Here is an 18,586-nt window from a genome sequence, read left to right as displayed (position 1 = left end):
TGAATATTTTCAAATTTTGGAAAAAAGAATCTAAAATATTTACCAATAGGATCTCTAGCAAGTGCTGGATCAGATGGCATGCTCGGTGGGCCAACACCAGCTGCATTGATAGCTGAAACACGGAACTGATATTCAGAGCCTTCAATAAGACCTGTGACTTTGTATGAAACCCCCAGTGTCATAGGCTTGATAGGATCTCGGTTAACCCTGGTCCATCTCTTTCCAGTGGTCTCTTTGCGCTCCAACCAGTAGCCGGTAATAGGAGAGCCACCATCATGTTCTGGTTCTTCCCAGTTTACAGTCATTGAGTCACGTGTTATACTGCTAACTGTTGGCTTGTCACAAGGTCCAGGTACAGCTGGGGAAAAAATTCACACATATTTTGTAAAAAATATGCTAAAGAAACATGGAGACAGCTAGCGTGCAGAGCAGCTATGCACTCACAGAGTCACCATTGCACTAGGTAGTTACCTATCTGCACAAGACTCCTTCCCTCATTCAGTTTCTCATCCCTATTCAGGTACAGATAGTTCTGTGAACAATAAAGTATCTGTCCTTTAAATAACAATTGCCATTTTTTCTTTTCTTGCCTTTCTGGATCACTACCTCATTACAGTGCCCAGCCTAACACAGGATGTTTTAATAATTATTTTCTCCTATCACCCTAACACTTCTTCTATGTCAGAGCTACTGTGTCTAATTTATCTTTAAGAAGTGAAGGCAGGAAATTGACCCTTCCTGAGATTGTGAGGTTAATACTGTCTCGACTACAATAGAATGACATGGATCTTATCAGATAAACACTTATTTGTATATTTAAGCCTTAAAAATGTTGAGATTGTATTTTAGTATATACCAAGGAGAATGAACAGTATTTTTAAGTGCTACACATGGTTGTAAGAACTAAGCACTAATGGTAAAATTCTTCAAGCTATTCTAGAAAATTTACTTAGTGAAGAGAAAAAAGTAGTAGTGGTATTTAAGAGATTCTGTACACATACCAGCATATGGAAACAACTGCCATCACTTGAAGGTATATTTCTACTTACTGAAAATATTTCGTGCTGTTTCTGGCTCACTATCCAAAGGTTCTCCGATACCATATTTGTTTTGTGCCATAATGCGGAACACATACTCATGGCCTTCCATCAACTTGGGAATAGTGAATATGCATTCCTTAGGCTCATTAGTAACAGGTACCCATGTCCTCCTATTTGCTTCTTTTTTCTCTATAACATAGTTTGTAATCTTAGAACCACCATCATCTAATGGAGGAAGCCATGATATTGTCATTTTATCAGCCAAAATGGATTCAAATTTAATAGGTCCCACTGGAGGTCCAGGACGACCTAAAAGATACATTTTAATAAAGAAGAATTAATTCAAATGCTACTAAAGTATCAAACAAATGCTATCAATTTCTGTAATGTATAAGAGTTCTAGATATCTACCCAGAACATTGAGCCTCATCTCCTTGGAAGCAGTTCCCAGATTATTTACAGCTGTTATAGTATATAAGCCTGTATCATTTCTCCGAGACTGTTGAATTAATAAAGTGCAAGTATCTTCATCAACAATCTTGTTGACATGTTGATCATAGAGCACTGGGGATTTGTCATCTGGTTTCTTTGGAGAGGCTTTTAGCCATGTTAATGTGGGGAAGGGTACACCCTTTATCTTGGCCACAATTTTAACATCCGTTCCTTCTTCAACCTCCATAAATTCTTTGAGCTCAATAGATGGTGGGCCTACAATGAAATGTTGAAAAAAATAACATAAAAAATAGTTCATAATTTTAAAATTAAATTTGTATTTACTGGTATCAGTTAGTACTTACAGGTCTGGTCTTTGACAACAAGTGGGCCAACAGTGGCTGATGGTCTGCTAGGACCTGCTATATTTACAGCTTTGACTCTGAATTCGTATTCTCCACCTTCTACAAGATCTTCAACAGTAAACTTTGTTTCTTCCACATCACGTCTGTTGCATTGCTTCCAAGACTCTTTCACTTCTCCAGTACGATCCCAGCGGAGACATTCAACATTATAATGTGTAACTGGAGCTCCACCATCATTCTTTGGTGGTTTCCATGTCAAGCTCACTGTGTTCTTGGTTACAAGGCCAATCCTTAGTTTAATAGGCGGATCAGGAGGATCTTCACAACCAAAACAGAAATGTGATTAAATCCACTCTACGGTAACATCTGGTTTTAAAGGATTTGTATGAATTTAATTTTACTTACGAATTGGATCCCTGGCTGTGGTCCGTTGGATGGTTTCTGCAGGAGGGCCAACACCAAAACGGTTTTCTGCACGTACCCGGAAGAAATACTCTTGGCCAGATATGAGATCAGGTACAACAAAGGAGGTACTGCCACAGTTTGCATTGACTTTAGTCCAGGCCTTCCCATCAATAGTTCTTTTTTCTATAACATAGCCTCTGATTCTGTCTCCACCGTCATCATCTGGCATCTTCCATGAAAGTTTACAGCTACCTCTTGTGATATCACTTACTTTTAGGTCTTTTGGTGGACCGGGGACATCTGTTAAGATAAAAGCACAACAGACACAATTTTACATAAGTATGTAGAAAAATAAGAGTAATATCTAGTATTTGAATACTTCAATATATACAAGTCATACCAAGCACATTGACTCTGACATGCACTGTTTTTTGTCCTGCTTTATTCTTTGCTGTAATACTGTATCGTCCAGAATGACTTCTGTTGCACTCAGGGATGATAATCTCTGAACGTGTATCAGTTGCTTCCACCTATGTATTATAAGAAGAAAGAGAAGTTATAGATCAACTTTAAATATTTTAATGTTTGAAAAATGCAACAATACTGACATTAAAAAAATTGTTTGCTTTACCTGAGCTTCTTCAGGTACATTATGACCTCCCTCCTATAAACAAAGGGAAATTATATAAATATAAAAGGGAATAGGCTTAAATGTCTAGAAACAGGTGTAGAAAAAAGTTATTTCTTTTACTAACCTTTGCTGCTGTTTTTGCTTTTCCTTCATACTCCCAAAATGTTTTTGGAACTGGACGACCCTTGATAACAGCTGGGATTTTAATTGTTGTGCCAGCACGACAAGAAAGCAAATCCTGTGCTCCAATATCAAGGAAGATTTCTGGTTCCTCTGCAAAAATATTTAAATATATAAATTTTAAGAGCTACTCAAAGGATATTTCTGTCAGCGTGGATCTGAAAGCCCCCTGAAACATGTAGAATGCATGTTTATGTGAGAAAGGTTGGGTGTGCGAAGTGGAAACTGGGGAAGTATACAAATAGAAAAACTTGCTGCAGTAATTTCTTCATAAAATACAGAGTGTTTCCTTAGTATGACTGTAGTTGCTTATCAATTTTCTAATAGATCATGCCCTGGTAATAGTCATCATGACACTTTCAAAAATGTGTGCCACTCTTTTGTTAAATTTTTGCATAATTTTTTACTCTGTTTGACTTGCTTGGCATCCTGCTTGAACATTCACAGCAGTAAGTGGTATTTAGATAGAAATATCTAAATCAGCTCCCAGAACACCTACCTAGAATATCTTGGATAGGTATTTCTGATGTTGCAGGACTTGGTTCTGATTCTCCAGCAGCATTTACAGCTTTCACCCTAAATCGGTATTTTCTGAGCTCTTTCAAGTTGGGGATAACGCATTCACAAGTAGGAAAGAGTTTGTCTCCTTCATTCACCTTCTTCCATTCAGTACTACCTTCATCTTGCATTTCAACAATATATCCTTTTATAGGACTCCCACCATCCTTTTGAGGAGGCTTCCATGCAAGAGCTACAGATGATTTTGTTTTGTCTTTGACCTCTGGGCAAGATGGTGGACCAGGAACAACTTACAAAACGAGAATAAGTAAAAATTACCTGAGAGTTAGGGTCTTCCTATATTTTTCTGAATAGTTTCTAGAAAAATGCAAATATTTTAATTTTCTTCTCTCATACATGGAGAGAAGAACTCTAGAACATACATACTAATTGCATATATAACCTATATTATTAAGAGATGCTTAAGGTACAAGACATAAATATCAAACTCTTTAAAAATTAAGTAAAACAATAATATAAAAATATGATTCTGATCTAAAGTTTATTTGGCAATGTCTGCATTGGTGTAATCAAAGTATTAGGCACATAAAAGAGATAAAAAAATTAAATTACAGCTAATTATTTTTAAAATGGTGAAAACCACCAAATCAGGAAACTATTTGTGTCAATATACTCTTTTTGGTTTAATGAAAACAAAACATTTGATTAATTGCACTAAATGAAAAATAAAAAATAGTAGCACATTTTTTGTTCTGATGTGATAGAGTCATTTAACACAGTCATACAAATTATATACTTACATATGGGATCTGCTGCTAAGGCTGGATCTGATGGTTCACTGGGAGGGCCAATTCCAGCAAGATTTTCAGCCATAACTCTGAACTGGTACTCAACACCCTCAATCAAACGAAGCACATTGTGCTGTAGACCTTTTACTGATGGTTTTGTTACCGGAGCCCTGTTGACACGTGCCCAGTAGACGCCTCCCACTTCTCTCTTCTCCAACCAGTAGCCAGTTATTGGGCTGCCACCATTGTCCAAAGGAGGCTCCCAAGTCACCAGCATAGATGATCTGGTGCGATCTAAAACTTTTGGCTTTCCAGGAGGTCCAGGAAGGCCGTAGGGATCCTTAATAACAACTTTTTCTGAGAGGCATTCGTCACTTATTCCATATTTGTTTACAGCTCGGACTCTAAATTGATATTTTTCACCTGTTGCAAGGTTCCATACCTGAAAAATAAGATTCAAATCAATACTTGGCTACTTTTGGAATAAACTTATTTGGAGATATGCAGTGATTTTCACTTCAAATTCTGTCTTGGAATCTCAGTGACATACCTCTGTTTATTACTACACAGCTACATATGATGTCCTAAGGATATTCTTATTTCATGTACATAGGACCAAACATAAATAAAAATGTCATCATGTTTGTTTTCGCAGTTGGTAAAATTGAATAATGCTGGAAAATGGAAAGGAAGATATCTTCTAGCTCAGCTGAAGATAAGTAGCAATAGCGAATAATTTCTTTTGTTTTGTCACATGAGGGATAACACAGATACATGGATGGCCAATACAAATACTGGCCATTCATCCAGTAATTCTGGTGTCCAAATGGAGCGTGAGCACAGGTGTCTATGCAAGTAGCAGATTTCATTAGATATGTAATATTGTTATTTTTAATGCATACTAAAGTATGTAATAACGATATTTTATAAATTACCCCAAATCTTCTCTCAACAGCGCCTGTAGAGACTTCTTCCCACTCAGATTTCTTCTTACTAGCATCACGTTTCTCAATAATGTAATGGGTAATTTCACTACCACCATTATCAAGAGGTGCATCCCATGTTAAATAGCATGATTCTGCTTTAATATCAGAAACAGTAAGATTTCTTGGTGGAGAAGGACGATCTGTATGAAAGCAATAGAACATAGAACTACATTAAGAAAAAGGTAAAAGCATTTTATTAGCAGCATTTTATTGAAATGTTGCATCCTTACCATACACTTCGACGTGCACATTGCGAAATGCAGTGCCAAGACGATTGGAAGCTTTCACAGTGTAAGTGCCTTTATCATTCCTCACTGTTGCAGGCAGGATAAGTTCAGTTTTTGCTGCACTTCTAGATACTTCTTCCTTGGTTATCTTAAGTGCATCAGATGTTTGGTCAATTAAAACTTCATTCTTGTCCCATTCAATCTTTGGCATTGGCAGACCTGTCACATCAGCAGGAATATTAACTGGTTCTCCTGCCTTGACTTTGATAGTATCTCCTCTCACAGCCAAGCGCAATGTAACAGTTGGAGGTACTGAAAACAAGAAGAAAAATGACAGAGTGAAGATGGAGATGAAACAGAAATTGCCTTGAAGTGTTCTGAAGATATTTATATGGATTTCTTTAAAGCAGATATACCTTCATCATCTTGTATGACTACGTTGAGGGGCAATGATGGTTCACTTTCTCCAATTTCATTAACAGCTTTGACACGGAATTCATACATATGAAGTTCATCAAGTTTTTCAACGAGAAGAGATGTTTTTGGACAGAGCCTTGCATTAACTCTTTCATAATCTTTTGAATCATGTCTCCTCTTCTCAACAATATACCCTAAGATGGGACTGCCACCATCACTACGTGGAGGCTTCCAATCAAGTGTAATGGTTGATTTTGTTCGCTCTGTGTACATGAACCTCTCAGGTGCCGTTGGAGGACCTATTAACACAGACAAATTATAATGAAAAAAAAAATCAGAGAACTTTAAATTGTATAAATGCTAATGTAATGTAGTAGCTCTAGGTTTTTAAAACCATAACTTTTGTATGCAAAGAATCTGAGTATAATTATGGATAGTATAAAGTTTCTCATGTATGTGGAGAAAAAGGTAATAAGTAGTGTCTCCGTAGGCGCCATACATAAAGAACCATAGTAGTTTCACAGAAGTGATTTAGACATCTGACTAAAGTAACTGATCTAAGGCAGATGCCTATCCATGTAATTGAAAAGTAAATACAATTCATGTATAGAAAGCAATTCACACAACAACATTGCTTTATTAACTTTTTTTTTTTTTAAATCTCATAAAGTTAGTAGTCTTACCTAATGGGTCAACTGCAAGAATGGGCCCTATTTCAACAGGTGGACCGGTACCAAATTTGTTCTTGGCACTAACACGGAATTTATATTCCTGCCCTTCAAGCAGACCTGTAATATCACATTTAGATCTTTCTGTGTCTACAGCTAGTCTCCATGTATGCATTTTGGCATCCTTCCGTTCAACAATGAAGCCTATGATATCACTGCCACCATCATCTTCGGGATCAGACCAGTTAAGCAAACACATCTTTCTGTTTGTGACCACTGGTTTTAGGTCAAGGACTGGTCCAGGAACGTCTGAAAAACAAAATCAAACAAATACGGTAAAACCCATACTAACCAAAAGAAATGCTTAGTTGATTTGAGAAAATATTTTTCTTACCAAATACTTCAACTCTGGTTCCTGCAGATTTCGAACCACTGCTATTGGTAGCAGTAATTACATATCTTCCATGGTCTTTTCTCAATGCATTCTTAATGGTTAACTCAGATTTTGTGCCAACATTTTCAATAACAACTCGATCTTTGTCTAGTTCACCATCCTCCACAGTCCAAGCAATGGTGGGAGTAGGACGTCCTGTCACAATAGCAGGAATTTTAATAGTTTGCCCAGCCATGATCTGAATGCCTGCTTTGACAGAAACATCTAGCTCAACAGTGGGAGGTTCTGTGGAAGAGAGAGAAACACGTCATTAGCTGAAGGGAGGGATTCAAACCCACCTTTTAAGCTGCTGGACATTTCTTGAAAGCAATGCAATTGCAATACCTTTAGGTTCTGCAACTGTTGTGGGTGCAGTTTCACCAGGTGGTCCTTCACCAGCTGCATTGAGAGCAGTAACACGGAGTTTATAGTCTGCACCTTCTCTGACTTCTGTAACAGTGTACTGTCGAACCTTAATGGGTTTCTCTGTACAACGTGACCACTCCTTTACTCCCATCAGTTGTTTGTACACATGGTAACCAGTGATATCTCCACCACCATTATACACAGGAGGTTCCCATTCTAGCTCAATAGAAGTTGCACTTGTATCAGCAACCCTTGGAATTGGTGGACCAGGTGGCACTACAAATAAATAAGTGTAAATCAAAGTTAAAGGCTATGAATACTATTTTGTCACCTGTATGCTGTTGGCTTCTGCTAAGATACTTACTTATTGGGTCCTGTGCAGTTTTTGGATCTGATGGTGGACTAAATTTACCAGGGCCAGCTGCATTTTCAGCACAAACTCTAAAGATATAAGTTAAACCTTCCAGTAGTCCTTCAACTTTTACTTCCAGAGCATTCACAAGGTTTCTGTTGACCCGAGCCCAATGAGTACTATTAATTTCACGTTTTTCAATCCAATATCCTATGATAGGGCTGCCATTATCTTTTGGTTCATTCCACTTAACCAGCATACTGTTGCTGGTAACATCTTCCACATCAGGCTTATTAGGTGCATCTGGTGGAGCTGAAAAAAAAAAATTGTTGTTTTGTCATCACTGCTGTCTCTTCAGAGTTTATTCAAAGCTAAGAGAGAACTAAGATATAAGAAATTACTAATTTTAAGTAATTAATAGTTTTTCTGCTCTTTTTCTTAGAAACTTTGAATCCTAACAGCAATCAGTAATCAAACTGCAGTAGTTCTCTCTTTTGGTAAGAATACTCATCTATTAAGCATAGAGAATGCCACTATTCAGAAAGTAAGTGTTTTAAGTGTAAAGTTTTATGACAGTGATCATCATTCTTTAATATTTTCAATAGTTCTCTTTATTTCAATGTGCAATAAATATCACATTGCTCAAATTTTTTCTGGGAAACATTCACCTAGATGAAGCTGAGTATTGTAAATCTGTAGTTTTACACTGGTTTTCTGAAAAAGTTGTATTTCAAAATTAAAACTTACAGAAAGGATCTTTAGCTGTCATTGGTTTTGAAACACATGGTGGCCCTGCTCCAACTCTATTTTCAGCAAATACACGGAAGAGATATTCTTTTTCTTCAATCAGTTTTGTAACATGGAATTTGCAATGCCTGAGTGTTGAACTGACAGTGACCCAGCCCATTTCAGCTTTTGTATTGTCTTTCTTTTCCAGTACATAGTTTAGGATTTCACTTCCACCATCATCAAGAGGAGGCTCCCACTTGCAGATGACAGAATTTTTCCTTATATCTTCAAATACAAAGTTGACTGGAGGCCCAGGTATATCTGTCAGTAAACCGAGAAAAATGATCAGTACTCATCATTTGCACTTCTTACCCAATACTCTGAACAACTAGGTGTTTTAAGAACATTCTTTACACACCTAACACATTGACTTCACATGAGGCTTTTGCAACACCATGATCATTTTCTACTTTAATTGTAAATGTGCCATGGTCAGCTCTGATGGAGTCACGAATTGATAGTACAGACTCCCCTTCTTTATGGTTGTCAACGCTCAAACGTTCTGGCAGTGACAGCTGGAAAGGTTTCTCTTCTACAGCTTCACCCTTCTTCTTTGGTGTTGTTATTCTCTTTTTGATATCCTCTGGTCTGACAATTTCATCATTCCTCAGCCAAGTGATAGATGGGTAAGGTGACCCTGAAATATGTGCCTCAAGTATGATCTCATCACCTCTTTTCACTTCAAGGCCAGATTGTAGGTTTGCAGCAAGGAAGACTTTTGGAGCCTCTGTAATAACAGAGAATGATAAATAGAGTGTAAAATCTTCCAATATGTTTGAGGATGTATGGCAATTAATACAAACAATCAAATTATTAATTCATACCAATAGGATCCACAGCTTTAACGAAAGGAGTAATCCGAGAAGGCTCACTGATGCCAGCAGCATTCTCAGCACGAACACGAAACTGATATTCCTTTCCTTCCTCGAGGCCTTTCACTGGATAAGTTAGTAAGGGTACCAGATAGTCATTGCATCTCTCCCACCTCTCTTTGCCCTTCGCGAGCTTTTCTATTATATAGCCCATAATTTTGCTTCCACCATCAAACAGGGGTGGTTTCCATGTAAGTGTTACTGATTTTGATGTTGGATTATGGACCTCAAGGTCAACAGGTGGATCTGGAGGCTCTGTAGAAGAGTAGATCAAAAGAAGGGTCATATGATAAAAGAAAGGATGAAGATAGTCAAAATTCAATTTGCTAGATTATTTAATAGTAAGACAAACTTACGTTTTGGGTCTTCTGCAATGATTGGGTTTCTTAGTTCAATATAATCACCTCCTCCAATCTTATTGACAGCTTTAACACGGAAGTAATATTCACAGTTTGGGATAAGGTCTTTGACTTGCCATGAAAGTTTATTTTCACCAGACATGACTGGGATATATGTTCTACGACCTGCTTCTCTGCGTTCTAGAACATAATGCAAAATAGGAGTACCACCATCGAAGTCTGGAGGTTCCCAGGATACTTTGCAAGAATTCTTAGTTACTTCGCTTGCCTTGATGTCTTTACACTGTCCAGGTGGACCTGTTTTAAATAAGAATAAAAAATTAGTTAACTAAATAGATGGGAAACTGTATTCATATAAATATGAAATTATGTCTTTGCTTTGCAGAAAGCAGACCAAGACCACAAATGTTGACTACACACCATGTATACGAATTTGTTCCCAAAAAGAGTCAGAATTCTTAAAACATTTTTATATTTATACTATAATTATTCAAAATAATTGGGCTTTGAGCAGTCACTGAATAGTTAGAGCAACTTGCGGTAATGTTTTTTCATGGGATTTCGTAACATTAATGTCTGTATGACAATCTACATGTGTCTGAATTGAAGTGATTTGTCCACCTGGCAGAAAAAATATCTTTCTAGTCCTTTCTTCTGTCAGCTGCAGGGCCCAAATGAAGATAAGTATATTTCTTGGAAGGGAAGAATCTAGTTACCTATGACTTTGACATTGACTGAGCCAGTCGTTGATGCCAGCTTATTCTCCAGTGTGATAGTATAAACACCAGCATCAGCATGAACACTGTCTACGACTTCGAGCAATGCAGAGGTGTAGTCACTCTTCATTGATGTTCTGTCACCAGCTTTCAACTCTTTGCCGTCTTTGTGCCATGTTATAGTTGGGGATGGAACAGCTCTGAAGGGTATAGGGATACTTAATTTCTGTCCTTTAACAACAACAATGTCATGAGTTTGTAGATCAATGGTTGGATTGCCTGTAAAAGTAAGTATAATATTACTAGAAAGTTGCCAAACACCATTTTTTTTATTATGCAGATCTGAAAAAAAAAGGAATCTATTCTTACAGTCTGGGTCTTTGGCAACAACTTTTTCTGAGATGTCTGATGGTTCACTAGCTCCAACAGCATTGACAGCTCTGACTCTTAGCACATATTCCTTGTCTGGAACCACACCTTCCTCCACTTTACATTTTAGATCTTTTATTGGACGAGAATTGATTCGCATCCATTTTTCTGTTCCTGCTTCACACATCTCAACATTATACCCAATAATAGGACTTCCACCGTTCTTCTCAGGAGGTTTCCATGCAATGCAAATGTGATTTCGGCCTGCATCTGTGACATGTAAATCTTGAGGAGGTGAAGGAGGGCCTGCAGAAATGGAAAAGTTATTGTGTCATTTTTCTCTCAGAATATCTGTTCCACACAGTACACTGCTTCTATAATCCATACACTGTATATTTTACTACTACTTACTTGTTGGATCTTCAATATGAATGAGGTCAGTTGGTTCACTGGGATGACCACAACCAGCTTCATTTTCTGCACGAACCTGGAACTGTACATCTGTACCTTCAATGACATCTGTCACTCTGAAATTGCAATCTGGACCAGCTGTCTTGCCAGCTTTTACCCAGCGAGTGGCCAGTTTTTCTTTCTTTTCAATAACATATCTGAATAAATTGGGGAAAATACTATCAGGCACTTGAAATAAGGAACACTTCAGAGTTCTTGTTCAATAAAATAGATAAAAAGAGATTAGAAGAGGTTGGACAGTGAATAGCAAAGAGAGTCATGAGTAGTAGATTCAATGAACTTTTCTTCACACATTAGTCACTTAGTCCTAGTAGGTCTCAGCCCCTATTAGGGCTGACATCACTGACAAACCCAGGTCTGAAAGCCAATACCTGAACTGTGTTCTGTGTTTTAGAACTGAACTAAACTGTGTTTTCAGATTTGAGAGAGCTACAGAGGCAAAAGAACCTCCAAGCTATACTTTTATCTTTCCTAGTTTGGATCTCAGTGGTTAGTCCATTGAGAGTATTTGTAGGTATTATTACTCAGCTGTCAAAATTCTGCTTAGGACAGGCTATGGCAAAGTAATGCAAATTAAGTAAATTTTGTTGCTTCAGGCAGATCTCTGAACTCGTCTGTTTCTTTAACTTGAGCTTACTGTGATTGGGAAGGAGAGGAAAAATCAAAATGTAAAGAGGAAAAATCCAACTGGCATTCAAGGTGAATTTCAGAGTACAGATCCTTTAGAAACCAAATTAAAAGACAAGTTAGAAACAACCTAGAAGAGTTAAACAGTCTGTTTGAGAATTGTTATAAAGAAGAGAGTGAACAGAAAAGAGGTGAGGCTTCATTTTAGCTGAGTGTATACAGTCTGAAGGAGAAACTAAGCAGAAGGAAAATGCAACAATATTACTTGATAGACGAGTCTAAGTGGCTACATAGATAAGTCTAAGGATGTTGACACGTATTCCTTGTCCATGCATATTAGGTATTTTATTTGCATAATTTCCACATTTTAAAAGCAAACCCTTAACTGCTTTGACCACATGGCTTCTCTTACATCCATCTACCTCTTTTTCGTATAAAATTTGTCCATTTAAAATTTAAACATTTTGAGAGAAATGTCTTAATTCATTAAAAGATTTTCATCTATAGGAACCTATACAAACTTAAAATGACCTTACCTTTGAATCGGTCTGCCACCATCATTCTTAGGTGGTTCCCACTTCAAGTCAACATGACCTTTTTTCACTTCAACTATTGTAAGGGCATATGGAGGCCCCGGGGTTGCTAAAACAGAAAAAAGACACACATTAGAAGACTAGGAATTCATTATGCATGAGCTACTGATCACTCAGTAAGCAAATCAAAACTTACTGAAAGTATCTTTAGCAAGCACTGAGTCTTCAATTTCACAGTAGTCACTCTGTCCAACAGCATTTTCAGCAGCCACACGGAACACATACAATGAGCCTTCAGTCAGCGGGCTCACTGTGTACTTGGTATCTTTCACTGTTGTATCAACTGTCTGCCAGCCTTTTCGCCTTACATCTCTTTTTTCAACAATGTAGTTGGTAATTGGGGAACCCCCATCTTTTTCTGGTACTGTCCATTTAAGATCTGCTGTGTTTTTAGTAATATTAATAACTTCAAGCCAGCGAGGTGGTGAAGGAGGATCTGCAAAATAGAAAAAGAAGGTAAACCAGGTCATTGTAATTCCCACTAAAGATCTTGGAAAGTTTTAAAGCTTTGTATTTTCTGAGCTGAAGCAAGGCAAATTTTATATTTCATAAGCTTTCCAATAGTTTGGTGCCTACTGAAACAGGCAGACATGGGGCTTTTTTAATGGCAGAAACAGTCTGTTTGCAGCAGGAGCACATTCTGACACAGTACTCACAGAGCCTCTCCTTGCACAGCACAGGGTCACTGGGTTCACTGGGCTCACTCTCGCCAGCCTTGTTCACAGCTCTTACACGGAATGAATATTCTTGTTTCTCCATAAGATCTTTGAGGAAGTGTTCAGTTGTGGGAACTCCTTCAGCCACTCTCACCCACTCATCTGTTCCAGTCTTTAACAGCTCAATGACGTAAGATTCAATCTTTGCCCCTCCATCATGTTCTGGCTTTGTCCAGTTTAGGGTCAATGACGTCTTGCCAACATCTTTCACAGTGGGCTTTCCAGGAGGCCATGGTGGATCTAGACAAGAGTTCAATATTAATTATGTGATTGAAAACAATTTTTGTTGTTGTTGCTAAATTAAACTATTAAAAATGTGTTTATTATACCAATTGGATCTTTCACTAAGATTGGCTCTGTTTCCTTGCTTGGTTTTCCAGGCCCTGCAAGATTCTCTGCCAAGACACGGAACTTATATTTCTTCTTATTTGTAAGACCTTTAACTCTGAAAATAAAAATTAAGTTTGATTAAACCAAAGCCAGATATTAATTAATGTTTAAAACATTATTCTCTCTATTCTTCATATCACAGTTTACTTGGGAAATCTGAAAATACCTAAATTACTGCTAATGATGTTTTATGAAATGTTGAACATTTGAAATAGGCATATTGTCAACAGTAAAATAGAAAATCATGGGACAGAAAGGAGCGTTATAAGAACATCTTGAATTTTTGCATGTTCTATATTTTTTTAGTTAATAAAAAACCCAAAGCAGAAAAAAACCAAATTTTTTGGTTTGATACTTGAGATGGCTATATCTACTATTTTAGAATATCTTATGAATAATCACATAGCACAGAAATTATTAAGCATAACATTTAAAAAAATAAAATACTTGATTAACTCTGCTGTAAAGACATTTTTCTTTAAAACTAATTATGAAAAAAGTATGCCACCAGATGGTAGCTGAATCAAAACTTATGGAAGTTAGGAAAAAAAGAGTAAGAACAACGTAAAACTTATTTAAAAGACTACTGTTTCTGTCTCTGTGACATATTTCAGCTTAAATTGACTGTAGTCTTACTTGAATGTTGTATCTTTCACTGGCATTTTATTGCATTTTATCCATTTATCCTGCTCAGGATCGTATCTTTCAACCCAGTAGCCAGTTATGGGGCTGCCACCATCTTCATCTGGTTCATTCCATGTTAAAGTGACTGAATCTTTAGTGACCTCTGTAGGCTTGAGACCTGTTGGAGGGCCTGGTGGATCTGTATAAATTAATTAATGAAAAACAAAAACAAAACAAAAAACCAAAACCATCAGATGTGAGTTCTTTTCTCCCTATTAAAATATTGCAAAAATTTAACATTAATTTAATTAACTAACCAAATGAATATTTGGCAATGATGGGGTTACACTGTGCTGGCTCCCCGATACCATACATGTTCTCAGCACTGACTCGGAACACATATTCTTTATGAGGAGTTAAGTTGGTAGCTCTGAATTTTGTATCCTTAATAGTTGATGACAACTTGTCCCATATTTCACTGTCTGTAGCTCTTTTCTCAAGGACATAGTTGGTAATTTTAGAACCCCCATCATCTCGTGGAGGATTCCATGTTAGAAGGCAGGATTCGTTTGTGATTTCTGTTACATCAAATGCAGCTGGTGGACCAGGTTTATCTGTAGAGGATAAGATGTGAAAGTTAATCTTCTGCTTGCATACTTCAGTACATTACTAATTATTTGTATAAACAACATAGAATACATGCATACCGAGGACATTAACTTCAACAACAGCAGTAGCACGTCCACTGGAATTTACAGCTTCTATAATATAGGTTCCACTGTCACTCCTTTTGCTGTCTGTAATGGTCACTGTAGATTGATTAGGCTGGCTTTCAATGGTGATTCGGTTGTCAGGTCTCAAAATTTTGTCAGCTTTGGTCCAAGTAATCCGGGGCTCAGGCTTTCCAGTTACTTTAGCTGGTAGCTCAATTTTAGTTCCAGCTTTCACAGTAAGTCCAGCAAGAAGCTTCACATCTAAGAAAATTTCTGGAGCCTCTGATTTAGGAGAGAATAAAAATGTTTATATAGAAACAATATTTCAGAGACTGGTAAAAAGAAAGCAGCTATTGTAATTCAGCAGTTGAAGTAATTACCTTTTGCATCAATGGCCTGAATATCATCAGTTGGCTTGCTTGGCCTGCTAGCTCCCATTCTGTTCAGAGCCTTAACCCGATATGCATACCACTCTCCTTCCAGGAGCTTTGTTACTTCCATTCTGTTAAAAAAAAAAAATAAATCCGATATTTAAAGCAACGATGATGGCATAGTTAGTTGAAAATATGTATCTACTGATGTCAATTTACTTACTTCGTTTCAATAACAGGGTCCCCACATATCTCCCACTTGTCTGTGCCACGTTGGGATTTTTCTACCAGATAACCCTTAATGCGGGCACCACCATCATATTTTGGAGGCTCCCAGGTTAGGAAGATTCCTTTTGATGTTGGATTTCTCCATTTAACGTTTTCCGGTGGGTCAGGCACCGCTATTAAAAATTAAAACATATTTTGGTTTTACATCTTATTTTGAAGAAAATCAGTAACATTTCAGAAATAGAAAATTAGCAGCAATATGCTCACTTGCTGGTGCTGACATATTTACAGGTTCATCAATATATGCAGGTTCTCCAGGGCCACATTTATTGCATGCAGAAACTCTAAACAAATATTCTTTTCCTTGGACGAGGTCAGGTACAGTGAACTCATGGTCAACAATATGATCCATAACCTGAAGACCAGAAAGGTTCCAATGTGTTTTTAAAATTTATTTCCAAAGAGTGATTATCAATATAAGACACAAAACTCAGTAGCACATGTGGAAATAATATAGCAATAGAAATTCAAATGAGAGAGAATGAACTTACTTTGCTCCATGTTTTCCGGCTTACTTCACGTTTTTCAATTACATAGCCAGTAACTGGACTTCCACCATCATCTTCTGGAGGTTCCCATGACAACTGTACTGTAGTCTTGAGTACTTCTAAAACTTGAAGTTCTTTTGGTGCACTTGGAGGAGCTAGAAGCCATAGAAATTGCATTAATTATTTTGTAATTGGTGTTTGATAGATGATCTCTATGTAATATATCTGCCAGAAGACTTAGTCTTGTTAGTCATTCTTCCTTAAACAGTAAAACCAGAATGTTGAAAACCAGAAAAGACTTTTTTTGAGGATGGGTTTCTAGTTTTTAGTTATATTTTAATGTACTTGGTTTACTGGACATTGTGAGATTTCACATTGTTAACCTAATTAGATTTTAGCAAGAAAAATATGGAATATTATTGCTAGAATATATACATGTCCACTTACCAATGACATTAACATTAATTTCTCCTGAAACAGATGACACAGGGTTTTCTAATGCTAAGTAATAAATTCCCTTGTCTGGACGTTCACTCGGAGTAATTACAAGTTCTGCAAAGGAGGCAGTGGTCTTCATTTTTACACGATCACCCTCTTCTAAGACTTGATCACCAAAAGACCAGGTGGCAGTTGGAACAGGATAGCCAGTGATGGGAACACGGATCTTGATTGGCTCTGGAACAATAACTTCCAGCCCATCTTTAAATGCACTCAGGTCCATTGTAGGTTCAACTGGAAAAAGTGGAAAATGGATTCTATGAAATATTTTCTGTTGTTATGAATATGGGTAATGATAGCTGTGTTGAGAGGTTGATTCTGATTGTATCTCAGCTTTCAGGGCGGAGCTGCCTAGGCCTAGCTTTGGCTTATCACTGCCTACCTGTCCTGACTAAATGCCTTTTTTTTTTTTTAGAAATATGTGAGATGATAAGGAAGATTAGCATTACCAAGTAGGATATCTAATTTCCCTTTAACTATGTATTGTTTAATTTTTTTTTTCCCCAGAGGTCTTCTATGCCTTTCTCTCTTTCTGTTATCTCCCATCTTCCACAAAGCTCGGTCAGGAGACGAAAGGTCATGCCTTCCTCCTCAGGCAACCTAATAGGTCTCTACCTAATAGTACAGATAATTATCTGAAGAATTCATAATGAAGGAGAAATGGCTCATAAACTCGAATGTCTAAGGTGTGACAGTTATCTGGTGAGAAATTGTCACATATTACCCACAAGATGCTCTTTAATAATGTGCCTTATCTGATTAATTGTCTTTATTAACTAGCATATGGCTTACCAAAAGTATCATCTGCAGTTAATGGCCCAATAGCCTCTGCTGGGTCAGACACACCAGCTGCATTTTCTGCTGAGACTCTGTAGTAATAACTGGATCCTTGTTTCAATCCAGTTACCTAAAAAGCACAAATAATACTTTACTAACTCATATTAAAGATGATCTATACATTTTAAGTGTTGATGAAGAGGACATCATACCTTAAAAGTAAGAGCAGGTACTAGTTTTGGGTTACAACGAATCCACTTGTCTGTTCCTTCTTCTTGCCTTTCAACAATATAGCCCAAGATTGGACTTCCTCCATCTTCAAGAGGAGGCTCCCATGTGAGCTGAACTGATGACTTAGTTTGATCTGAATGCTCAAGGTTAATGGGAGGACTTGGTCTCTCTGAAAAAAAATTGCAACAAATACATTTTTGCCACTGACAAAGAAGTATGGTTCTGCATATCAGCTATTTGTATCTTACAGTACTGTTTCTAAAGCCTTTGCATAGCTTTTTCTCATCCAAAATTCTAAACTGAGTTGGATCCTAACTTCAGAGCAAAAATATTTGGAGTTCTTACTGAACCAAATGGTAACAAGGTACTTCTGATACATTTGGAGGACAAAAATAGCCAAAATCTAACTGCACACAGTATTTGCAGCACACACATTTCTCAACTGAACTTTTGTGCACTCATGGCATAAACATCCAAAATGTCCCTGTCTCATAATGCAATCACAATCATGCATACTTTGCATACTTACCAATTGGGTCCATAATTTTTACTGCACGTGTAGCAGGACTTGGCTTGCCAACTCCAACCATGTTTTGAGCTCTTACTCTGAAGAAATATTCTTCATTTTCCACAACATCAGTCAGGAGAGCTGACAGTTCATCAGCTCCTGTGGTCATAGTTGGCTCCCATCTGATGGAACCTTTGTTACGCAGTTCAATAACGTAGCCAGTTATTGGAGATCCTCCATCATACTCAGGTGGTTCCCAGCTAAGTGTGGCTCCAAACCTGTTCACATCACTAACTTCTACATTTTGAGGAGGACCAGGAACATCTGCATTTTATTTTAGGGAGAAAAAGGAAAACCAAAGTATGTGGGTTTTATCT

At 37.4% G+C, this 18,586-nt stretch overlaps 1 protein-coding gene across 1 annotated transcript in view; it reads right to left on the bottom strand.

The window, feature by feature from the left end:
- TTN (titin) overlaps nt 1-18,586 on the bottom strand; it is a 241,352-nt gene that overhangs the window by 65,848 nt on the left and 156,918 nt on the right. Inside the window, exons 193-231 of the mRNA XM_018071672.2 lie at nt 18,231-18,533; nt 17,683-17,870; nt 17,486-17,600; nt 16,643-16,927; nt 16,199-16,350; nt 15,915-16,062; nt 15,643-15,820; nt 15,429-15,550; nt 15,043-15,330; nt 14,653-14,949; nt 14,348-14,534; nt 13,651-13,766; nt 13,262-13,561; nt 12,742-13,041; nt 12,549-12,654; nt 11,326-11,522; nt 10,915-11,220; nt 10,546-10,824; nt 9,827-10,126; nt 9,423-9,725; nt 8,957-9,325; nt 8,557-8,859; nt 7,822-8,121; nt 7,437-7,733; nt 7,053-7,337; nt 6,674-6,967; nt 5,990-6,289; nt 5,577-5,885; nt 5,296-5,486; nt 4,373-4,802; nt 3,553-3,861; nt 2,998-3,146; nt 2,874-2,906; nt 2,643-2,772; nt 2,243-2,542; nt 1,838-2,155; nt 1,452-1,748; nt 1,050-1,349; nt 44-358 (exon numbers count right to left, since the gene is read on the bottom strand). Coding sequence (XP_017927161.2) covers nt 44-358; nt 1,050-1,349; nt 1,452-1,748; nt 1,838-2,155; nt 2,243-2,542; nt 2,643-2,772; nt 2,874-2,906; nt 2,998-3,146; nt 3,553-3,861; nt 4,373-4,802; nt 5,296-5,486; nt 5,577-5,885; nt 5,990-6,289; nt 6,674-6,967; nt 7,053-7,337; nt 7,437-7,733; nt 7,822-8,121; nt 8,557-8,859; nt 8,957-9,325; nt 9,423-9,725; nt 9,827-10,126; nt 10,546-10,824; nt 10,915-11,220; nt 11,326-11,522; nt 12,549-12,654; nt 12,742-13,041; nt 13,262-13,561; nt 13,651-13,766; nt 14,348-14,534; nt 14,653-14,949; nt 15,043-15,330; nt 15,429-15,550; nt 15,643-15,820; nt 15,915-16,062; nt 16,199-16,350; nt 16,643-16,927; nt 17,486-17,600; nt 17,683-17,870; nt 18,231-18,533 — 9,699 coding nt within the window. The remainder of the gene's footprint in view (nt 1-43; nt 359-1,049; nt 1,350-1,451; nt 1,749-1,837; nt 2,156-2,242; nt 2,543-2,642; nt 2,773-2,873; nt 2,907-2,997; nt 3,147-3,552; nt 3,862-4,372; nt 4,803-5,295; nt 5,487-5,576; nt 5,886-5,989; nt 6,290-6,673; nt 6,968-7,052; nt 7,338-7,436; nt 7,734-7,821; nt 8,122-8,556; nt 8,860-8,956; nt 9,326-9,422; nt 9,726-9,826; nt 10,127-10,545; nt 10,825-10,914; nt 11,221-11,325; nt 11,523-12,548; nt 12,655-12,741; nt 13,042-13,261; nt 13,562-13,650; nt 13,767-14,347; nt 14,535-14,652; nt 14,950-15,042; nt 15,331-15,428; nt 15,551-15,642; nt 15,821-15,914; nt 16,063-16,198; nt 16,351-16,642; nt 16,928-17,485; nt 17,601-17,682; nt 17,871-18,230; nt 18,534-18,586) is intronic.

The sequence above is a fragment of the Manacus vitellinus genome, unplaced genomic scaffold, assembly GCF_001715985.3.
Source record: "Manacus vitellinus isolate BGI_N305 unplaced genomic scaffold, ASM171598v3 scaffold_20_pilon, whole genome shotgun sequence".
Classification (NCBI taxonomy): Eukaryota; Metazoa; Chordata; class Aves; order Passeriformes; family Pipridae; genus Manacus; species Manacus vitellinus.
The sequence above is the reverse complement of the archived record's forward strand: the minus strand, read 5'-3'. Positions and strand labels throughout refer to the sequence as shown.